The following is a 22,262-nucleotide window of genomic DNA, read 5'->3' as shown; positions in this document are numbered from 1 at the left end:
GTGGGTTCCATTCCCAGGACTGCCACCAAAAAAAAAAAAAAAAAGTTCCAAACAGAGCCAAGGTTTAATTACATACCATTTTTTCTTTCTTACTACCATTTTGAATGTTTGCATACTAAATTTCAGTCCCCTGCTGTAGTGGCGGTTCTCCTCCCTGACTTAGATGTCTCCTAGGATCCCTACTTGCCTTCTTGACTCTGGAATGAGCAGTTCTTGCCTCCCCCAACCCCAAAAGCCCGCCCTCTACTGGCTCCCATTGATCCTCCCCTAGGGATCTGACACAGCCACCTTCTCCTCTGCGCCACCTCCTGGATATCCATCGAAATGACAGCTCCTCCAAGCGTTCCCCCAGCCAAACAGAAATTGCCCTTCACTCTCCTCCCGCATCCTTTCCATCTCCACGGGGCTTTGTAGTAAAGAACTGCGGTCATCGAGTCCCGCAGGGTGAGGGACTGAATCCAACCTCTGCCTATAAGTGGAGGCTGCAAAACTTTAAGCAAATTATTTCTCTGTTCTTGCCCTCAGCTTCCTGTATGTAGACTCTTCCCAGTCTGGGAAGAGTGACAATATGCATCCTGCAGGTGTGGAAACATGGTACATTTGGCAGTTACCACAGAAAGGGTTTGGGACTGTGTGTAGAACTTACAAGCAGTGGTCAAGATATATGCCAAATGTTTAAATTTTTAAAAATTTATTACAGTAAAAGACACACCACCATTAATTCCCTTCAAAACACTCCCACCTCACTTTGAATACACTTACTTTATCATTACTGCCACTGTTTTTTTTATACACCAGGGATCAAGCTCAGGACCTTGCACTTACAAGGAAGGCACAGTGCCACTGAGCTAAATCCCGGGCCCTATTGACACTTTTTGAAGTTCTAGAAGGCTTCCTTCATGTCTTCATGAGGTGTGATAAGAAATATGGTGAATACTGTTGCACAGTGCCATCCAACAGAGAGGAAGGCTTGTAACAACATTATGGCATTCAAGCCCTAAAACAAAATAAACTCCAACCCAGATTGATGTACCCCACAAAATTATCTGTCAAAATTGATGGATAAATAAGATATTTCCATGATAAAGAACACCTGAAGAAATTCATGACCATCAAACAAGCACTCCAAACGTTCTGAAGGCTATTCTAGAAAAAGACAACAATTCCAAGAATCCCAATAGAGTGCTTCCTTCAGCAGCACATATACCAAGAATCCCAACAGAATGAATCCACCAGGCAAGGCAAGCAATTAAAAAGAAAGGAAAGAAAGGGAACCAACAACAAGAAAATAATACGTTGACAAGGACAAGTCAATATCTATGTTATAACTATCAATGTGAATGGTCCAACTGACCAATCAAAAGAAACAGATTGGCAGAATGGATCAAAAAACATGATCCAACAATATGCTGCATACAAGAAACACATTTAACTCAAAAAGAAATTTATAGTCTGAAAGTCAAAGGATGGAAAATAGTATTTCATGCAACAGGAACATGGACAAAAGAAGGGATAGCTATTCTTTTTGCAGACAAAGTGGACTTCAAGCCAAGACTATTCAGAAGAAACAAAGAAGGTCATTATATACTTGTTAAGGGAACAATTGAAGAGGGAGAGAAAATGATCATAAATATGTATCCACCAAAAACCAGTGTACCCAACTATATAAAACTGCCATGGCTCAGCATGGCTAAAGGGTTCACGGAGTGAGAAACGACAGTGAGAGATTAAGAAACTTAAAGAATAAGACAAAGAAGACAAAGATGACAGTAAAATTTATATAGGTGAGGCCAGGTAGAAACTCTTTGACCTGATGAGACAAAAAGCTTGTCTTGCATCCTCAGCACCTTTATTTATAGTGTAGGTAAGGAAACCGAAAGGGGATGCCTGATTCAAACTGGTAGAACGGCTAGGGTCAGCAGGAGATAATGCTTGATGTTTCTCTGGGGAATTGGTGGGAAGGAAGATAGTCCTCTTCTCAGCCAGGCCTTGCTCCACCATGCCCTCGGGGGGAGGGGGCAAGTTAGGTCTGGCCATAGTGATCTATAGCGGATCACTCCCAGCATAAAACAAACACTAATGGACATGAAAAATCAGCTAATCACCGTTACAACTGTAACAAGGGACCTCAATACCCCACTGTCACAAATAGACAGATCAACTAGACAAAAACAAGAAATATCAAAGTTGAACCAAACCTTTGAACAAATGGACTTAGTAGATATCTATAGAATATTCCTTCCAACAACATCAGAATACACATTCTTCTCAGCAGCACCAAAGTAGACCACATACTAGTTCATAGAACATGCAAAGTAAATGCAAAGGAATTGAAATTATCCCGTGCATATTATCAGACCATAGTACAATGAAATTGGAAATAAATGGCAAAAGAAACCACAAAAACTACATAAACGCATGGAAACTAAATAATACCCTCCTGAATGGGTCACAAGTGAAATTAAAGAAGAAATTACAGAGTTTCTACAATTAAACAATAATGTCAGTATAACATACTGGAACTTATGGGATCCAATGAAAGCAGTCCTATGAGAGAAAATTATAGCAGTGAATTTCCACATCAGAAAACTGAGCAAGCTGAAATAACCTAATGTTGAACCTCAAGGTTCTAGAAAAAGCAGAGCAAGTTAAACCCAAAGCTTGTTTGAGGAAGGAAATTATAAAGGTCAGAGCAGAAAATAATGCAACTCAGACCAAGAAAACCATACAAAGAATCAATGAATCAAAATGTTGATTCTTTGAAAGATTAAATAAAAGATTTAGCTCACTGGTGCCCTACTTGCCTGGCAAGTGCAAGGTCCCGAGTCTGATTCCCAATACTAAAAAAATAAAAAACAACAAAACAAGAAAAGACTCAAATTCATGCAATTAGGAATGAAAAGGGCAAAATCACAATGGATCCTGTTGAAATCCACAAGATCATCAGTGTCTACTTTGAGAAACTGTACTCTAATAAGATGGAAAATTCAGAAGAAATGGACAGATTCCTAAATACATATGAAGTACCGAAGCTGAATTAAGATATAAAAATTCTAAATAATCCAAATATCAATCAATGAAATTGAAGAAGTAGTTAAGAAATGACCAACAAAGAAAAGCCCATGTCCTGACAGATTCACTGCTGAATTCTACAAGAACTTTTACAAAGCTTTTGTAAATTGGGAGAAGAGAGGTTGAAGGGAGGGGAAGGGAATGGGGGGGAAAAGAATTAAGATATATTATGTACAAGTACAGATTTCCTATGTTGAATGTGATCATTATGTATGGCAAATATGTACTAATAGCCAGGGTGATGGCACATGCCTGTAATCCCAGCACTGGGGAGGCTGAGGCAGGAGGATCTCCATAAGTTTGAGACCAGCCTGGGCTACGTAGTGAGTTCAAGACAAGCCTGAACTACATAGTGTGACCCTGTCTCAAACAAAACATAATAAAACAAAATATGGACTAGTAAAAAAAAATTTTTTTTAAACCATTATGGTATATCTTCATCCTCCTGAACAGCCTTCTCCAGGGTCCAGTGCCCTTGCTTGTCCTTTAAGTGTGGAAGGAGCTGAGCTCAGGAGGTTAACAGAGAGCAGAGCTATAGCCCATGATGTCCCCCAGAGGGCCTGGCCTGGGACAGAAAAACACTTTGTTGTGCCAATGTTTGATGTATTTCAAAAATTTCTCCTGCAGAGGCCTAGCAGACAAAGGTTGGTGGGTAAGACATTTATTAATGTGTTACTTGAGAGAGGGAGGAGGCAGACTGGCAGGGATGCAGATGGCCCGGGGACTTGTGGTAAGGTCCTTTCCCTGTGCATCTCCCAGTTCTCTCATCTGGAGTCTCATGGGACACTGTGGATTCTGATAAAATCAAAGAGGAGATCACTCTGCTGCCCACTATGTGTTGTGCTGTAAGACAACATTATAATTATGATTTATCTACCATCCTCGAGGCTTGTTGTAATGTTATAATTGCCATCTTACAGATAAGGAAATGAGGTACACACACGCATAATACAGTAATTTCTCACTGGTCACAGAGCTGGGATTTAGATCCAGGCAGCCAGCCTCCAGAGCCTGAGCTCCTCAACCCTCTCTTCACAGCCTCAGGGTATAAACAGCACCTGCCACAGCCTGGAGCCCACGAAGCCTCTGTCAGGTTTAACACTTACCCTCAACCATAAGTGTTATCTGCGTTTTATGACTGAAGAACTAAGGCCTAGGAAGACCACATGACCTCACCAAGGTCAAACAGCTTGTGAAGCAGAGCTGGATTTAGACGCAACCCTTCTCACTGCAAGCCCTGGGTCTGCCCACCACCCTACACGGGTGGCCCTAGCCCTGTGCATGAACTGTCTCCAGCAGGTGTAGCAGGCCAGTTAGAGTGAGTGACAGGGCCAGTTAAGACTCCCCTTCACAATTGTGGGTTCCATATCGGGAAGCGTTCCAAATATTAAAAGGGTCATTGCTGGATGCCAACTCTTCCCTTCCCGCCTCCTGTTAGCATGCACATTCCGAGGGGCTCAGAGTTGTGTGATCAGGATGGAATTCATCTAAGTGTGCGGTTTAGGGCATCGGCTTCCAATTCTGATAGACTATTCACAGGGACAGAGCCAACCATAGACACACAGGACGCTCCTCTGGGTGCCTTCCCGCCACTCCAAACCTGCCTGCCTGGAACCTCTGGGCCAGCGGGTGTCCATACGCAGCTCTGTCACTCCCCAGTCAGTTTCAGTGTTATTAAGGCTGGATGGCACACACAGACGCATAAAGCGCCCTCGGAACCTTTTACTCATACCCGCTAAAAGACACCGTCACTCCCACTCCCCGGACACAGCCTGCACACAGCTTCCTTCCTCGCTTGGGGCTGCACTCCCCCCCCCCCCCGCCCACGCTCTCAGCGCAGGCCACGCCCCCGCGCAGGCCACGCCCCCGAGCGACTTCCTTCGCGCTTCTGGCCAGGTCGGTCAGAGTCTTGGGGCTGCACATGGGATGAGACTCGGGCGACTCATGAAGGTGTTCGTAACCCGCAGGATACCCCCCGAGGGGAGGGCCGCGCTCGCCCAGGCCGCAGAGTAAGTGCCGCGCACCGTTGCTGCTCAGCGCACGGAGTCCCCGCCGCGCCAGGCCCAGCTGGTGTCCGCGAGCGGCGCGGAGCCCTCAATACCCTGTTCCGGGCCACTCTGGCGGGTGCCTGCCACAAAGCCTAAGGCACCTTGCGCAGGGTGACTCAGCGAACTCCAAGCGGGCTTTGGGGGTGTCCAGAGCTGCGCAGTGGGCTGGGGGCACCAGGGGCGGGAGGGACGACCTGGAATTTGGGCCTAGGTCAGACTTTACAGCTGAGTGCAGCTGTGTCGGGCTTGGAGTTTCGGGAGGCTTAGAGAAAGTTGTGTAAGATCCAGGTCTTATCAGGCTCCCGAGGACCTGGCACTGGGCCTGTAGGAGAGAACCTGGTCATTGGTTATCGCCTTTAGAGAGGAGAGTTTAACCATGAGGCAAGGTCCAGGCTATTGATTCTTTACTCTGGAGGTTGGCTGACAGGGCAGGTGAGATCAGGGACCGTGCAAGTCACTACACTGGTCCCCTCAGTGGTTGGCAGGGCCTTTGATGACTCTTCCGGTTGAACCTTTTTCTGTACACCAACCTTGTCAGGTGCATCATATGCATAAACTTAATCCTTGCAACACTGGGAAGTCAGTGTTACAATTCTTCTTTCACTGACCCCAAAACAGGCTGGAAGGGGTAAGTACCTTGCCCAGTGTCACACAGCTCCAGGTGATGGAGCTGGGGTTTGTCCTCAGCCGGGTCTAGTTGCAGTGTGATGGAAAAGGTGAGACACGGCAATTCTAGGGAAAATGAGATTTGTTTTCTAATTTTGCTTAATGCAGTGCAACCTTTTCGGAAGGGAGAAGGGGGAAGACAACACTGAGGTTAGATAGATGTAGCTCCAGCTGCACAGTGGGTGTTGGACTCACACATAAGTTGTGAGGGGCTACAACAGGGTATCCTGAGGGGTGCCAGCACATATGACTGACAGTTTTTGCAGTGCTGGGGATTGACCCCAGGGTCTTGCACATGGTAGGCCAGGGCTCTACCTCTGAGCAACATCTTTATCCCTCACTGCACTGAGGTCAGTGTCGGGGACTGGGAGGAGTATCTCATTTCCAAGGCTGCTGTGGAAGCACACCTTAATGCTCCTCCTTGTTAACTGACCTTGAGGTTATCTTTTTCCTGGAAGAGTTCATGATGAGAGTTTTCTATTTCATGGACTCATAGGACAGAAAAAGATGCAACTGGTCATTGAAGCCAAGCCCCTTCTGATACAGGATCCCCTCTGGCCTTCTCTGCAGATAACCACCTACCTGGCCATGTGGTGGCCCCCTGTGCATGTAAGGGAGCTCTTAGTGTTCAGCTGAGAGCTATTGTCAATTTCCCACTTTTCTGCTTAGGCTCTGCTCTGGGCCCCCTCAGCCTTCGTTAGCTTGCTCTGCTCTGTGATATGCCTTCATCCCCCAGCCACTCTCTGGACCATTCTGAGGCCACCCACACCAGATGCTGACTGCCCCAGCCAGCCACAGGCCCAGAGAGTAAAAGTGATGCTTGCCAGTTCTCAGAGGGGCCAGGGCATCTGCGGGGCTCCCCTGAATCTCCTGGGTGGCCTTTCCTTTCAGCTGCGAGATGGAGCTGTGGGATTCTGATGAGCCCATCCCCAGCAAGGAGCTGGAGCAACGTGTGGCAGGGGCCTATGGCCTGCTCTGCCTCCTTTCTGACCGAGTGGACAAGAAGATTCTGGATGCTGCGGGTATGTGTACTGGGTCAGCCTGGGCAAGTTTCCCCAGTGTCTCAGCCTTGTGGGGCACATCAGCCTGCAGCAGCTGCCTCATGCACAGGCCTGCAGCCCTTTCCCTGCATTCTGAGGGTGTCCCCCACAGGGCTGGGAGGTTGGCTGCAGCTTCATCTGGCTTGTGTGTTGCCCTCCACCCCTTATTACTGTAAGTCCTTGAGGGAAGCCCCAGGAGGGCAAAGACCCTGGTGTGGTGGGTTTGGGGGAGGGCAGCCAAAGCCCTGGGACTACAGCCTTGCTTTGTGACCTGAAGCAAGACCTGCCTTTTCTAGGCCTGTGTGTAGCAGCAGAGAGGCCCCAGCTCAATACCCTGCATCAGCCGGCACCCAGCATCTGTCTGCTGGAGCCCCAGCCCCAGCTCTCTGCCCTAGACTAGAGCAGACATCACACCATGACACCATGTCCTGACAGTTTGGAGAAAAGGTTTAGATCCGGGGGCTGCTGGTTGGAGAGAGATGCCTTGAGTCAGAGTCAAGCCACCCCTGGAAGCCATGTGGTAAAGGAGAGGTTATGAGAGGGTCATGTCCAGCCACCATCTCAGCACTCTCAGAGGTGTCCATGGGAGGTCCCAGGTGTGGCTGAAGGAGACCCAGGCCTCACTGGCAGACATTCTAGTGGAGAAATCCAGTGTCCAAGTCCCTAAGGGGAGCCCTGGCTCCACTTTTGACTAGGCCAGGACACCTGATATCTCTGAGACACTATGTCTGTAAATGGCAAGGTTGGAGTTTTACCTGCAGAATAGAAATTCTAAGAAAATAATAACAAGCAGGTGCCCCTAGGATGTCCTGGCTTTGAAGTCCATGAGGAAAGATACAAACAATGTGTTTTCTGTACAACAGGAGCTAACCTCAAAGTCATCAGCACACTGTCTGTGGGTGTCGACCACTTGGCTTTGGATGAAATCAAGAAGCGGTAAATGCAGCTGAGCTCTGGAAGGGCCTAGAGTGCAGGGCAGTGCCCATGTGGTGCAGAAGAGAGTTACTTGTTTTCACTTTGTATCCCTCAGTGAGAATGAGAAGTGGCTGATGCAGATTCATCCACACGTGCACAAATCAGTTAAAACAAACCTGGGTTGGACACAATGCATGCCTATAGCATAATCCCAGCTACTCAGGAGGCTGAGGCAGGAGGATTGAAAGTTAAGGTCAGCCTGGGCAACTTATCTGTCTCAAAATAAAAAATAAGGAGGACATGGTGGCACAGGCCTGTAATCTTGGCACACTGGACGGCCAAAGCAGGAAGTACAAGTTTGAGCCCATTATATATTTATAATATTTAATATCATGTATTAAATATTAGATATATCACACACACAAACTCAAGAAGTTGGCAACGGTGAGTAACCTATCTAGTATCATCCTTTCACATTTATTATCTTTTTTTGATCCCCACCATAATCCTGGAAGAAGGTACAAGTATCATTTCCTTTTCTGATGAAGAAGTTCAGAATGATTTAAATAGAAACTTGCCCCAGACTTTGAACCCTAATCTTCTATCTTCATAGCCTTCCCAAAGTGGGAGATAATCAGAATGCAAATGAGGACTAGCCATTCCTTAATGCTCATTAAATGAAGCTCTGAGCTTCCTGGCAGGCAGAGCAATGGAGGAGCAAAGTGACATCATGGAAAAGACCCCGCAGTAGACCCTGGTGAAGGTGCATGAGGCCAGTGTTACCACTAGATGTTTGACTTCTAGTGGGATCCGAGTAGGCTACACCCCAGACGTCCTGACAGATGCCACTGCGGAACTGGCTGTCTCCTTGCTGCTTACCACCTGTCGAAGGTTGCCAGAGGCCATGGCGGAAGTGAAAAAGTGAGTGCCACCCAGAGGGAAAGGGGCTCTGCCTTTGCAGCTAGTTCCTGAGCAGGAGGCTCAGCCTGGCCCAGATGTGCTCCCGGTCCCTGGGTGGGCCCCATCTCATGAGGGAGAATTGACTCAGCTAAAATAATTAAAGCATAAGACTGAGCTACAATAAACAGAGCATGATGGGAAGTCATGAGAGATGAAGATAGAAGGAGACAAATTCTGCTGGCTGGGGGTTAGAGGAGGAATGCAGATAGGGAACAGCTTCATGGGAGGAGGAATGTCCCCTTGAGCTCTTAGGGTGATTCTGAGCACCAGTGATGCCAAAATCAGAAATCACTGAGGACTGGAAGTTATTTCCTAATCCTTTTGAGAGCTAAGCTTGATCGTGCTAACCCCAGTGAGGCCATCATGCTTTCTCAGTGGCAGGAGCAGACCCAGATACTGCTAGGGTGCTGTGTAGAGCGCACTGTGGGCACTGTACTGCCTTCCTCACAACCAGAGCTGTGCATCCTGGCCTGAGGGTTCTGGCACAGGATTTTAGTGTGCACATGCAGTCAGCAGGTACTCTAGGAACTGGGAGCAGGGACAGCGACATGAGCATGGTGGACATGAGCAGACATGGCCCTCAGAGAACATGGCCAGGAGCTGGCTGCTGCATGGGGCACTGGCCGTGTGACACAATGCTGGTGTTCTGCTAACGGTCCTGTCTAGGAACACCACACCTTCACTGGTAGTGGCTGCTGCATCCCTTGCTCACCCAAAGCAACAGGGCAGCCTTGTGGCTTTACTTTTGTTGCTGCTGAGGAGTTCTGAGAGAACTTGTTCTAGAATCTCAGATCCCAAGTTTGCAACCTGCTGCTCCCAATGCCCCTGGCTGTGTCACCTCAGGCAGGTTACCTTTCTGGTCTCAGTTTCCTCATCTGCAAAAAGGATGAGAGCCTCTGAGGCCTCTTGCTGTCCTTAATTTCTGTGTCCCAAATGGATTTAAAGGAGGAGTCATCCTTGCTGCGTACTCAAGTGGTGAGTGGCTGTAGTGTTCCTCATTGTACTTTCAGCCCAGGTTGGACCTTGGACCACAGGAGGAGAGTGTGGGTGTGTGAGTTCCATGTGGGTCTTATCTTTGCCTGAGGCCCGGTGCTCAATGCCTCATCCCTCCCCTCCACAGTGGTGGCTGGACCTCATGGAAGCCCTTGTGGATGTGTGGCTATGGACTCACGCAGAGCACTGTTGGCATCATGGGGCTCGGGCGCATAGGTAAGGCTCCCCTTGCCCCTGCCCCCCTGCTCTCTCCTACCCATCTCAGCTCTTGGGCTTGGCTTGAGTCCCTGGTGCCATGTTCCTCCATGCTGATGTCCCTCTTTGGAAAAGCTGCCACCTCGATCATATGCCAGCAGGGCACTTCCCACAGGAATGTCGGCCATGAGAAGAGACAGCCTTGTAAAACCCAGGAAAAGGAATAAATAAAATCAAGAGTTCCTTCAGGACTCACTGGGAGCCAGAGTTCCTTAGGAATTCAGCTCCATAAAGAACAGGTGAAGGCTGCAGATGCCGGGTGGGACCTTGAGAAGTGGTTACTGTGGACAGTTTGTCCTCTCCCAGGCTGGGCTCAGAGGCACTGACTTATGAAGACTTAGCAGGGTGCAGAGAGCTCACTGGGCAGAGTTTATCTGCAGACACAGTAGACCAACTTTGCTTCTGGTGGCCGGTCGTTGGAGAAGTCTGACAGAAAGGCTCTGGCTCAGCCAGGCAGCTGCTAGTGGGGCTCTGTCACCCTGTAGAGGGTGAGGCTAAGGGTGGTGAGTGTGGATAACCTGCCTGGCCAGCCAACAGTCTGCTTCTGTCACTGGAGAGTTGCTCAGAAGAGCCCAACAACTTTAGGCCATGTTCTGTGTTTGAAGATCCAACTGACCGTTCCTATCTCAGTGCATCTTATATGAAAATGTCTTATAAGTCTGGGGCAAGTTGGCAGTTGATCAATGCCATCAAAAAGTCAAAGAAGGTCTGAGTCTACATTAACAGAAGTAGAGGGTCCAGAAGGAGGGAGGGGATTGCCGGGGGCCCCAGCTCCAATAAGACAGGACCAGTTAACATAGTCCCCTGTCCCTGGAGCTGCTGGCTGCTGCCCCTATCCTCTGAAGGGTGGGAACAAGCCATGGACTGATTCTTGCCTCTAGGCCAGGCCATTGCTCGGCGTCTGAAACCATTTGGTATCCAGAGATTTCTATATACAGGGCGCCAGCCCAAGCCTCAGGAAGCAGCAGAATTCCAGGCAGAGTTTGGTAAGTAAAACCTTGATTTCCAGAGGAGCCCTGCCTGTGCTCACGTGGAGGATTCTCTTGTCTTCACTGATGGCATGTGTAGGCAGAGTGTAGGTGCTTCAGGTGGTCTGGGGGCTGCCATGTCCCCTAGGTGTTACCCAACCTGGCTGTGGACATAGGCCCACTCGGAATACAGGGACCTACCCAGCTCACTCAGGGAGTTCTCTCAGTGTGTGGGCAGAGCCCCAGGGATGTGGTGGGCTGAGGAAAAGCTGAGCACTGACCAGCCCAGCCTGTCTGTGCCTTGGTCCAGGTGGAGCTAGCTCCTGGGGGTACACAGTGTGGTGAGCAGATGGCAGAGTGGATCTCGACCATTCCTCCCTCGTGGCACATCCAGCCCTGAAGGTGGTAAAAGCCAAAATGGCCCCAATTCTACCATGTGACCTTGAACAAGCTTCTGCCTCAGTTTCTCTATCTGTTAGACTAAGGGGCTGGGTGGAAACTGTGATACACCAGGATCCCATGAATGACTGCTGACTTCATACAGTCATCAGAGCTGTTGAGGCCTTCAGAAAGCATCTTGAGAGTTTCTAGTGGGGGATGGAAGAGCCTGGTCTCTACCCTCTTGCTGTCCCTAACCTCTGATGAAGTCCCCCCTCTCCCCAGTGTCTGCCTCTCAGCTGGCCGCAGAGTCTGACTTCATCGTGGTGGCCTGCTCCTTAACACCTGAAACCAAAGGGCTCTGCAACAGGGACTTCTTCCAGAAGATGAAGAAAACAGCCGTGTTTGTCAACATTAGCAGGTAGCCTAGGGCTGCCCAATATCCTAGGGTCACCCTGCAAGCCTGGAGAGGGGCTGTCCCACTGCTGTCATCTGGGGTTCCCTGTAGGATATTGATGAGACCTTGGGCTGAGCCTGCCAGGCTCTACAGATCAACCGACTGACCAACAACTCGGAAAAACAGTAGAGGCCACAAAAGAACCGGGTTAGGAAGAAGAGTAATCAGATCAGAGCAGAGCCTGGGCCTCTGGCACCCACAGTAGTCTCAGCCTTGATGAAGCCCTGGCACACTGTAGTGTGGATTGGGGGAGGGCCTAACAGGCAGTGAGTCACTAGGGAGCCTTGTTTTCCTCTACCGAAGAGTTGGACAGTCTGAGCTGGCTGCCCCTTTAGAGACCAACCTTCCATGCCATTGAGCCTGGCCTGAGTTCAGTGATGGTTTGAACCTTTGCTCTCCTGGGCAGACAAGCCTAAAACTCAAGTTTTCCTAGTTCCCCAAAATGTCCTCAGGAGTGTGTTCAGGCCACTGGGATGTACAGGGGAAGATGTTCCTTCTCTGCCATTGTAACTTCTTCCTAGCTGATACCCTTTGAACCTTTTAAATCAATTTGGAGGAAGGCTTTGCATGAGGTCAGCCTGAGGGCTCATACACCCTAAAGGTACCTGTAATTACTGATGGTTAGCTACTAAGGAGTGCCCTGGGGGTAGCAAAGTAGTGCCTGAACACAGGTCTTCAGGTGATGGCCGATGGTAGCCCTAGTTTCTGTTGAGCACCTGCATTTGCCCAGGACTGTACAGAGCCCTGCTTTACAATAGTCCTTGTAGCACAAGTAGCTTATGGTGTGCAATATGAAGTCTAGAAAACCAGTTCTTCAGTGGCTGCTTACTTTTGATGGATGCAGTGAGGTTTCTATGCCTAGGGCTGGGGATTTAGCTCAGTGGTTCTGCTGCCTGCCTCCCAAGCACAAGGTCCCAAGTTCGATCCCCGGTACAAAAAAAAAGTCTACCTGATGGCATGCTGTGGTTCTCAGTGGGTGATCTGGGGGCCAGCCAGATCAGAGACACTTGCATGAACCCCAAGACAAGTGCAGACTTCTGGGCCCTGTTCATACCCTAGTGTATGTAGGTAAGCTTTAATCCTACCAACATTACTAGGAGTTAAGTGGTATTCTCCCTATCTGAAGAGGAAGAGCCTGAGGCCCAGACAAGTTGAGACACTTGGCCAGGGTCAAGTGCTAAGTCAGTGGAACAACTAATTCTGTGGGTTGTTCTGCCCTAAAGGCAGCCTGGTGGGGGAACTCATACCACCACTGCCATTTCCAGGGGAGATGTTGTAAACCAGGATGACCTGTACCAGGCCTTGGCCAGTGGTCAGATTGCAGCTGCTGGGCTGGATGTGACAACCCCAGAACCACTGCCTACAGAGCACCCCCTGCTGACCCTGAAGAACTGTGGTAAGAGTTGTGTTTGCAGTGTAAGTCCTCGCTTTTCGGCATGCTAAGTGTGCTGGGGCAGGGTGGGAAGTTCATGAGAGCAGTGCTGTGCACAGAGGGACACACCTGAGACATACCCAGGCTGTTAGTGACACTGGTACTTAATGACGGGAGGGATCCTTCTGAGCATGTCCTAAAGGAACCAGAATGTAGGGTGACTGGATCTGTTAAAAGAAGTGCCTGGTAACGTACCTTACAGATGTAACATGCCTTCCATCACAGCTAAAATCTGTTGCTGTTATCAGTGTTTGAGAAAAGAAGTCCTGGCCATACCAGTGTTTATAGCTTCTGCCAATTATTAAGCTGTTCTCTTGACACAACACATCCACTTCTCTGTTCTCTTTGGGTGGGGCTGAACCTCTGCACACCCCATTTCTGTGCCAGCGGGCCCTATCAGGCCCCGTCAGCTTGCTCCCTTCTGCTTTCCTGTCTCTCTGGGAGTGACACTTCTCCCAACAACACTCTTCCCTAGCAGCAGCAGTTCCTTCCTGTTGTGGCTGGAGGGATCCAGTTTGCAGTTTTTCTAGCCAGTGGCCCCAAGGGGTCAGAGGGGCCTTTTCACCCATCTGCAATTTAACAATCCCACCCTTTTCCTCTGACACCGGCCCCTGCTCCCGAACCCTAAGGGATGCTTCACCAGTTCTCATACTTCTCTCTTTGCCTGGTCATCCGGAGGGACTGAGCCACATGGTTGCTGGGCCCCATCTGAGGGCTTCTGCTTTACCAGGACCGGGCCATGGGCTGAGGTCATCTGAGGTCATGTGCACCTGACAAACTCACATGATACAGATGTGGCTGAGCCTGGGACCACTCAGAAAACCTCAGCCTTAGTGCTTTTTTGCCTCTACATGGTTAACCCCAATTCATAGTTCTTTATATTAAGTTCTGACCAGGCATTAGTGTGGTCTCTGCCTCCGGACTATGAGTGGTCAGAGTTATGGGTTTTCCATTTACATTCTAGAATGGAAACCCAAACAAGTCATTCGCTGCCTTCCCAGTGAATTGTCCCATTATTGCAGCCATTGGCAACTTTACTGTCCCTGCCCCCATGCCAGCCTGCAAGGAACTTTGACTGTGATGAAAACTAGCACTATTCCTCATGCCTAGAGTCAGCTTAGTGCCCTGGGAGCTGCTTCAAAAGACAGCTCTTTAGGGATGAGTGACCTCATTTGTTCCCTCACTATAGTGAGGCGTGGGGGAGCTGTGGTGTCAACTCTTCATCTTGGAATTCTTTTGTTTTTGCAGTACTGGGAACTGAACCCAGGACCTGTGCATTGAGCTATGTCCCCATCCCATCCCTCTTTTTAATTTTAAGAAGGGTCGCATGCTAAGTCATTAAGTTGCAGGGGCTGGGCTTGAATATGTGATTCTCCCGTCTCAGGGTCCCAGAGTGCTAGGATTACATTTGTGTGCCATCACACATGCTTCATCTTGGGAGTTATTCTGAAGGGATATGGGCTGTGGGGGGTCAGAACTAAGCTCCTAAGGTAAGCTGGCACCTGGTTTCACCATCTAGTCCCTGAAGGGCTGCATCTAGGTAGGCGCCAAGATCCCTGTAGTCCTTCCATCCTTATGTGTAGGTACAAACTTTCCATCCCTCTAATATTGAAGTCTCAGCAGCCTGCGGTCTCTGCTATTCTCTGAATACCATCCCTGGGGAAATGGAGTGCTTACTAACAATATTTGAGTAGAGAAGGCAAATGAAGGCATATTGAGGCAGGTTCTCTGCCCTTTTTAGGTAAAGCCAAGCCATGAAAGAAGAGCCCAATTTATGGACCTTCATCCCAAATACTGAGGATTGAACCCAGGGCCTTCCCACTGAGCTACATCTCCAGCCCTTTTTTATTTTTTTAAATTTTGAGACAAGGTCTTGCTAAGTCATTGAGTTACCCAGGCTGGGACCAAACTTCTGGTTTAAGGTCTTGAACCATGCTTAGCTCCATCTCTTCCCTTTCCTTTCCAGTGATTCTGCCCCACATTGGCAGTGCCACTTACAAGACTCGAAACACCATGTCCTTGTTGGCAGCTAACAACTTGCTGGCTGGCCTGAGAGGAGAGCCAATGGCCAGTGAACTCAAGCTGTAGGGAGACAGCCCCACAGGCCGGAGCCAGTGCTCTGATATTCCGCTGACACACCAGGCAGAATTTGGCCCCACAGGTGGAAGCCGAGGGAAAGACTGATCTGTTCTGATGCTGCAAGTGAAGACGGGTACCGGTTGATGTGCTTTGCTATTTCTATGGCTGGACACATCCACGCCAAAAGCCTGTAATTCTCTCATTAAATAATTTTCTAAGACTGTCTCAGCCTGTAACTGGAGGAAGCTAACAAAAAGAGGATGTTTCTAACTTGGGACATTCAGTGACCTACCCTTACCATCTGGTCTTCACCCTGAGCACTTGTAGCAACTTGCCCAATTCCATCCCATGTCCCTCACCAAGGGTGGGACAAGTGGAGCCTTGTTAATCATGGCACTTCAACCCAATACCTAGACGATCAGGAAAATTCAGAGCGCATAGAGCAAAGGGAGTTAGTTAACTAGAAGAAAGGAGGACTTACATTAGGTCGACACTCTTGGTTGAGAATGACTAGAGGAAGGTGCGTTCCTAATTTCAGAATTAGTTTTTGTATCTACACTTTGCTCCCTTTACCTGTCTCATCCTCTGTCCCCTACACAGGTGAACACTTTTGTTTTTGAGACAGGATTTCGCTATGTAGTTCAGTTGGCCTTCGACTCACCATGTAGCTCAGACTGGTCTCTTCTTTGTGATCCATCTGTCTCAGCCTCCCAAGTACTAGGATTACAGGCATGGCCCACCACACGTCCAGATTTTTAAAGTCATCTTCTTATTCTTCCCCAAGGCCAGGCCACCAGCATTGCCATTGCCAAAGCCCTGCTCTGTGCTAAAGGAATCAGCTTCCAGCCACCCCCTACTGGGCCAAATTGGCAAATGAAGCTGCCAACAGCAACGCAGTACAGGGTTGAGTGGCCTCCAAGAGTAAGTGGGTAGACTGAGAACAAAATCACACTCAAAAGGAATGAATAACTGGAGGGGAACAAGAAATTACTATTATTCATTGACTATATTACTGTCTTAGAAGCTTGGTTTAAAAAAATACCAGAAGCAGGGCTGACAATATAGTACTACTTTTCTGTTTTGTTTCAACCTCAACCTAAGCAAAGAAAAAAAAACATATTTAGAGGCATGGATATGACAAATGTTTTATTTCAAAATCTCAAATTTTAACCAGCATAGCACCACTGACAAAGGTGCCCCACCAGAACTTTTTGCTGTTATCACCAGGAAAGATTATGATTATGCCAGGCTATAATTAAGGCTAGCCAACGTATTTAGGTCCCCATTACCAGTTGAGATCCAGGTAGAAACTAGATCATAGGAACCCTGGGACTGGTTTTCCAGGGAAGCTTTGAATTATTTTTCAAGTGCTATAGCATGATCCAGGACACTGGCCCCCAAGTTTGCTTCTCACACGTGGAAACTGATTTGAAGAGGTAGATGAGAGATTCCAGGTTCCATCTAGCAGTGGAGAGGCAGGACTCTGATGTGTGTCAGAGACAGGCCCAAAAGGCAAATTCAGTTTTGCCTGAGCAGGGGTGAAAAGGAGGCTCCTGGCACCACCTCTGAAAGATGTAAGGGGAGCGGCCATGCCTGTGTCACTGGCTCCTTGCCCCAGGCCCAGAGCTTCTCATTCCCCATGCTGACCAATCTGACTCCCAAAGTCCAACTCCTCACAGGACGCTGGTCCCTACATCATGTGGCGGGTGGATGTGGAGCCTCTCGCATCACATCAGGACAGGACAGCTGACAATGAGCCACACAGAACTGAATTTCACAGGTGACCACATATCTTCCCATGGTCCCCCTCATCTGCCCAGAGGAGGAGCTGCAGGTTTCCTTGTGAGCTTTCCTCCTTGAGATCAGTTCATAGGAGACGCCAAGCCTTCTATGAACATTAGATTTATCCACTGATATGTACTGTACATACTAGATTAAGAGAAGACGCACACTTATTTTTGTTTTAAACTACACATATTTAGCCTTCTAAACATATGAATAAATTCTGAATTATGCACAGTGGATTAGTTATTTCTGAGAAAGTTGTGTAAAAAACAAAATGAAATCATGTTTGTGCATAAGCTAAACTGAGTTCTACACAGATACATGAACCTGGGATGTTCCCAGGTTCACATGAGCCAGGGGATGGCCAAACACGAGTGCCATCAATAGCCCTGACAGCAGTGTCAGAGAACAGCAAGATGGGGCGGGGGAAGTGAGCTGGGAGGCCCTGGGCAGTGACTCAAATGCCTCTCCAGCAGTCTCAGTTGCTACTAGGTGACTTCTGTGCTATACGGGCTGCCTCATCTCTTACAAATCCTGGAAAAGACTGATTATTCATTATTCATTCACAAATGCTACTAATTTGGATTTCAAACAATTTTAAACCCTCAGTATCGGGTTGGGGAAGCAACAATAAAGTTAAGGGCCTATAGTTTTAAAGAATAGTATATAACAGTAATAAAAACCCATGGGAGGTGACATTATTTTTGGTTAGTTTGTAACTGAAAACAGTCATCTAGGGAGAGAGGCCATATGGGGAAGGGGAGCATGAAGAAACAGTGGAAAATAGGCTTGTCCTCAGGTGGGATGTGTCAGATGGAACTCTACAGTGTCTGATGGAGCAAAGGGCAATGGATCATGAAACTGCCACAAAACATGACTCCACATCATCGGAACAAAGACAAACAACTAGCTCTTTTCTGACTTCCAAACATGGAACTGTAACATTGGTAACACAAATTGGTTAAAATTCTGCTAAAACAGCACATACAAAAACAATACCTTACTTGTCACTCCCTATAAGTACATACTCCATTTACAACTTTGTCTTTAAAACCAGAAAAAAAAATATTGTTAAAACATCTACCTAACAGAGATGTACTCAAAAGTATATACACCTATTAGTCCAAGAGAATGCTCGCCTGGACCCAGTGTCAGCACCATCAAAGTGCAGTGTCTGTGACTGCAAATCAGACAAAAATAAAAAATACAGTACTTTCTGAGGCCTAGGACTATCTCAGGATTTAAAGCATTTGTGGCAGACAGGTATGTCCTTAAGGGTCTTCCTTTGAGACAGGCACCAAGTCACCACTGGTTACACATAAGTGCATTTTGCATCATTGTACAGGGATATAATATTTCCATCAGGGGGTATAGGAAGTTTAATTCAATGCTTCACAGAACTTTACAAAAATTGCTAAAAAATTGTTTTGCACTTCCATTTTTAATTTTTAAGTGCGCCACTTTTAACAACATCAATTACAAACTATTTTATAATTGTATTACTCAACCCTAAGGAAGAAGTTGGTTCCAGGGATCTATTGCATCCCATTCCCACAGCCTGCATTTCACTCAGAAATGCCACAGCCAAGTGCTACCTGTAATAGTTTCCCACTTAATAGCTGAAATTTGCAAGAGCCACTGGGCAGCTGAAGCCTCAAACCCAAAGGCATTAACTGCCCACCAAAAGCAATTTTAGTTTCAGTCCCACAACTGGCCCTGGCATTGTTTCATGAGGGCAGTTAGAGCAAAGTGCTGGGAAGATTGCTGCTCTGCCAGCGCAGGCAAGTAGTTTTTGAATGTTTATATAGGTGGCTGGATTGACTAAACCTCTTGCCACACTTCAGGCAGGCATAAGGCTTTTCACCTGTGTGAACACGGATGTGCTTCTTGCAATCTGTCAAAGTCAGAAAAGTTTTGCAGCAGATTTTGCAGGCATACTTGCGAGCTCCCTCTACAACCAAGACATTGTGCTCTGATAAGGCCTTCTTGCACTTTGACAGGACATCAGCAGATGCCCTGGTCAACTGTGGAGGGCCAGGTTGGGAGGGATGGCCATTTTCAAATGAGGATGTGGCCCCATTCATCATTAGTTGGGAACTGGCAGAGTTTTCTGGGATCTGTGAACTCCTGACAGAAGTTACAACTGGCATTTTGGGAGCTATGCGGCGGTAGTATGGAAAATTACTGGCTCCTCCTCTCGGGGAGCCCATCATTACCCTGGAAAAGGAGGAGTGGAGTCCCAAACCAGACCTGGAAAAATCCATCCCAAACTGCTCTCCCTGGTAGCCTGAGGTCTGCACACATGGCAGGCCCATCACCTCCTGCATGGGTCTGACAAAGTGGGAGTCTGTTGGCTCACTGAATGGGTTCTCCACATGGGAGCCAGGGGCAGAAGAGGAGCCGCCTGCAGGCCCAGCCTCTGGACTCAGCAAGTAAGGGGCCTCACCCTCCATCCGGCAGTCACTAGTGGTGTTTGGGATGTTATCATCATTGTTTTGATTTGCACTAAAGTTACTTCCTCTGCTCTTGTTGAGAAAATTTGAAATACTAAACGTGGACTTATGCTCTAGGTTATTTGTGACTTCCAAAATGTGGATGTCACCTACCCTGTCCGTGCTGGACTGGGGATCTGAAAAACTCCGATCACTGCTTTCAGGGCTGAGGTCTATCTTCTCGGCACTGACCACAACTCCTTCCACTTCCACAGACTCGCTGCCTTCTGCTTGGGAGGTCACATCACTCACTTCATCCTGAGGCTCAGGTGAGCTCAGGGGCTCAGATTTAACCACCACTCTCATGTGCTCCTTCTCACCAAGGCCAACCTCAGCATTTTCACACTGGAAACCACTTTTTTCAGTTGCAGCTTCCTGCTCAAAACTAGTCTCAACCTGAGTTGCACGAGAGGCCATCGACAACTGTGCTATGTTGCTGGCGCTGTTGTCCGACTGACTGGGCACCTGGGCATCTTCTTGAGCACCAAAAGACTGGTCAAACATGATAGTGCTGTCTTCCTGGTTGTCAGTCATTCCATCGGGTTTAGGATTATCTACAATTTTCAGAGAATCTGGTGAAAAGAACTCCTCCCGAGAATGAACCCCTGAAGGCCCATTCTCTGGTGTGACATCTGAAATGGCAGACTCATCCATGGAGGGCCGGAGGCGCTGCCTGGCCCGCTCCTCTGCAGACTGCTTGCGCTTATGAAGGCGTCTCATAGGGAAAGGTGTTCGCTGGTCCAGGTTATTGCGCATTGATGAGCTCATGGGAGCTGGCTGCTCCTCGCCACCCTGGCTGGCATTAAGAGCTGAGCTCACAATGCTTAGTCCCAGCTGCTGTAGCATAAAGGAGCGCTGCATGCGGGCACTCTGCTCCTGTATGCGCTCACTGGGGGGAGACATGGGCAGTGTCCTTGTTGTCAGGTAATGTTTACATGCCTTAACAACAGAGTTCAAATGCAGGTGAGAGGCTGCCAATAAGACATCCATAACATTGCTCTCCCCCAGCATGAGGGTGGAGGTATACATCATGTCAATCAGCGCAGCAAAGGCCTCCGCTGTCACTACCTCGCTATCCAGCTGAATCATGTTCATGGTCTGATCTCCTTCTGCCACTGAGAAGAGAGCTCGGAAATGTGTGCTGCATGCTGCCAGCACAGAGCGGTGGGCTTTGAAATGTCTATTCCCCACTACAATGACACAATCACAGAGCTGGCCATGAAGTCTTTGGTAGTTCAGCTGTTGGAAAATCTGTTCAAAGTGACCAGGAAAATCCATGATCCTACAGGAAAAACAAACAAAGAAAGAAAAGCATTGAGACTTAAAAAAGCTTCAGTCAAAGCCAAAACACAAGGGAATGATGGAAAAATATTGAATGGTCAAGCCTAGACCTTTTCAAACTTGTAATGCTGCTGGTGATGAGCACACACACAAAAAACTTGTCAAGTAAAGGGCAGATTCAACTTTCATGCCTAATAGCATGCAGCACACACATAGGCTCATTCCCGGCTGCCCTTCATGGTTCACGTGACCCATTGAGAACAGGGAGGGTCTGTGTTAAAAAAGACCAGTGTGTAGTGAAGCTGTATCTTGCCCACAGAAGTTTGTTGGCATTCTGCAATCCCTGAGCACAGTGAATTATCACCAAGACATTCCAGTCTTAGAATCCTTAAATAAGTGAAAATGGCAAATCAACATTAGCAGGGGAGATTTCTAGTTACTGATTATAGATTGTACACATGCGTTTGTACCTACTCATTCTTGAAACCCCATTAAAAAGACACTTTTCTCTTTGTCTTAAAGGTATAAACTGTCAAAAACCCTTACAGGTAGAAGCCCTAGAAAAAAACAGAATGGGAAAGCTGGGGAGTAGGTAAATGAATGCAAAGTTAGCATACCCAAAATGCCAACTCTTACACTGCCAGTGAATAAGACAACATATATGAAACCTTTTCCCAAAGTCCATGAACTGGTGGCTCAGGTGAAGGTAAGACTAAGGACATCTGGCTGAAAGTCTATTCAGTCAAATAAATATATTAGGCACATAGAAAAGGTAAAGCTACAGATACAAAGGGAAGATTAATGCTGGGGCTGAGAGCAAGGAATAAATGCAAATGGAAAGAGTAATTTTTGAGAGTATGACACAAATATTCTAAAGTTTGATTACTATGACTTCATAAATTTTTTGGAAGCACCGTTCCCTGCGCAGAGGAGGAGGCTTCCAGGCCGGCGTAGCACCACTCCCAGCACAGAGGAGGTGAGCCATGCGGGGGCCAGCACCACACACACACACACACACACACACACACACACACTCACACACACACACACACACACACACACACACACACACACTGTTGAAATGAGAAGACACATAAACAAGTCTCAAAAACAGACTTCCAGATCACCTACAGCAACCCAAAGGGAAATGAGATGGAACACACAGATACTCAACCACCTGGACTCCCTGAACTGGCAACAAAAGAGGATCTGGAAAAAATGAAATCAGAAATAATTTCTCACATAACAGCAGAGATTGTGCCCATAGTGCAAGATATGATTAATAAATCTAGAGAGGAGCTGAGAAACATGATGAAATCCCAACATAGGAAACAAATGGAATCCATAAAACAGATGCAAACATTTCCAGGAGATGAAAAACTCCACTGAAAGTCTACACAGCAGAATGAGCCAATGTGAGGACAGAATTTCAGATATAGAA

At 47.7% G+C, this 22,262-nt stretch overlaps 2 protein-coding genes across 13 annotated transcripts in view; one reads left to right on the top strand and one right to left on the bottom strand.

The window, feature by feature from the left end:
• The first annotated feature begins 4,911 nt into the window (after window positions 1-4,911).
• Window positions 4,912-15,486, top strand: Grhpr (glyoxylate and hydroxypyruvate reductase). Of its 9 annotated transcripts, none has more exons than XM_087183678.1 (10): window positions 4,946-5,081; window positions 6,283-6,395; window positions 6,678-6,808; window positions 7,690-7,762; window positions 8,546-8,662; window positions 9,822-9,910; window positions 10,831-10,935; window positions 11,581-11,716; window positions 13,018-13,148; window positions 15,151-15,486. In XM_087183678.1, exons 3-10 carry the CDS (start codon window positions 6,685-6,687, stop codon window positions 15,270-15,272), a joined length of 897 nt encoding a protein of 298 aa, XP_087039804.1. In that variant the 5' UTR covers window positions 4,946-5,081; window positions 6,283-6,395; window positions 6,678-6,684; the 3' UTR covers window positions 15,273-15,486. The 9 variants fall into 9 exon arrangements, with proteins under 9 accessions (XP_004874632.1, XP_087039801.1, XP_004874633.1 ...); XM_087183674.1 differs by having other exon boundaries at window positions 12,976-13,148; XM_004874575.4 differs by lacking the exon at window positions 6,283-6,395 and having other exon boundaries at window positions 4,912-5,081.
• A 910-nt stretch (window positions 15,487-16,396) lies between these two features.
• Zbtb5 (zinc finger and BTB domain containing 5) overlaps window positions 16,397-22,262 on the bottom strand; it is a 34,121-nt gene continuing 28,255 nt past the window's right edge. For 2 of the 4 annotated variants that reach the window (XM_004874579.3, XM_021251984.2), the window contains one exon: window positions 16,397-20,822. In XM_004874579.3, coding sequence (XP_004874636.1) covers window positions 18,788-20,818 — 2,031 coding nt within the window. In that variant the 5' untranslated portion in view covers window positions 20,819-20,822 and the 3' untranslated portion in view covers window positions 16,397-18,787. The remainder of the gene's footprint in view (window positions 20,823-22,262) is intronic. The other 2 variants (XM_021251985.2, XM_087183673.1) reach the window with 1 other exon arrangement.

This window comes from Heterocephalus glaber, unplaced genomic scaffold (genome assembly GCF_053883595.1).
Source record: "Heterocephalus glaber isolate CG9 unplaced genomic scaffold, H.glaber_assembly_v1.0 deba00001481, whole genome shotgun sequence".
NCBI lineage: Eukaryota > Metazoa > Chordata > Mammalia > Rodentia > Bathyergidae > Heterocephalus > Heterocephalus glaber.
This window is presented reverse-complemented; position numbering and strand designations above follow the sequence as displayed.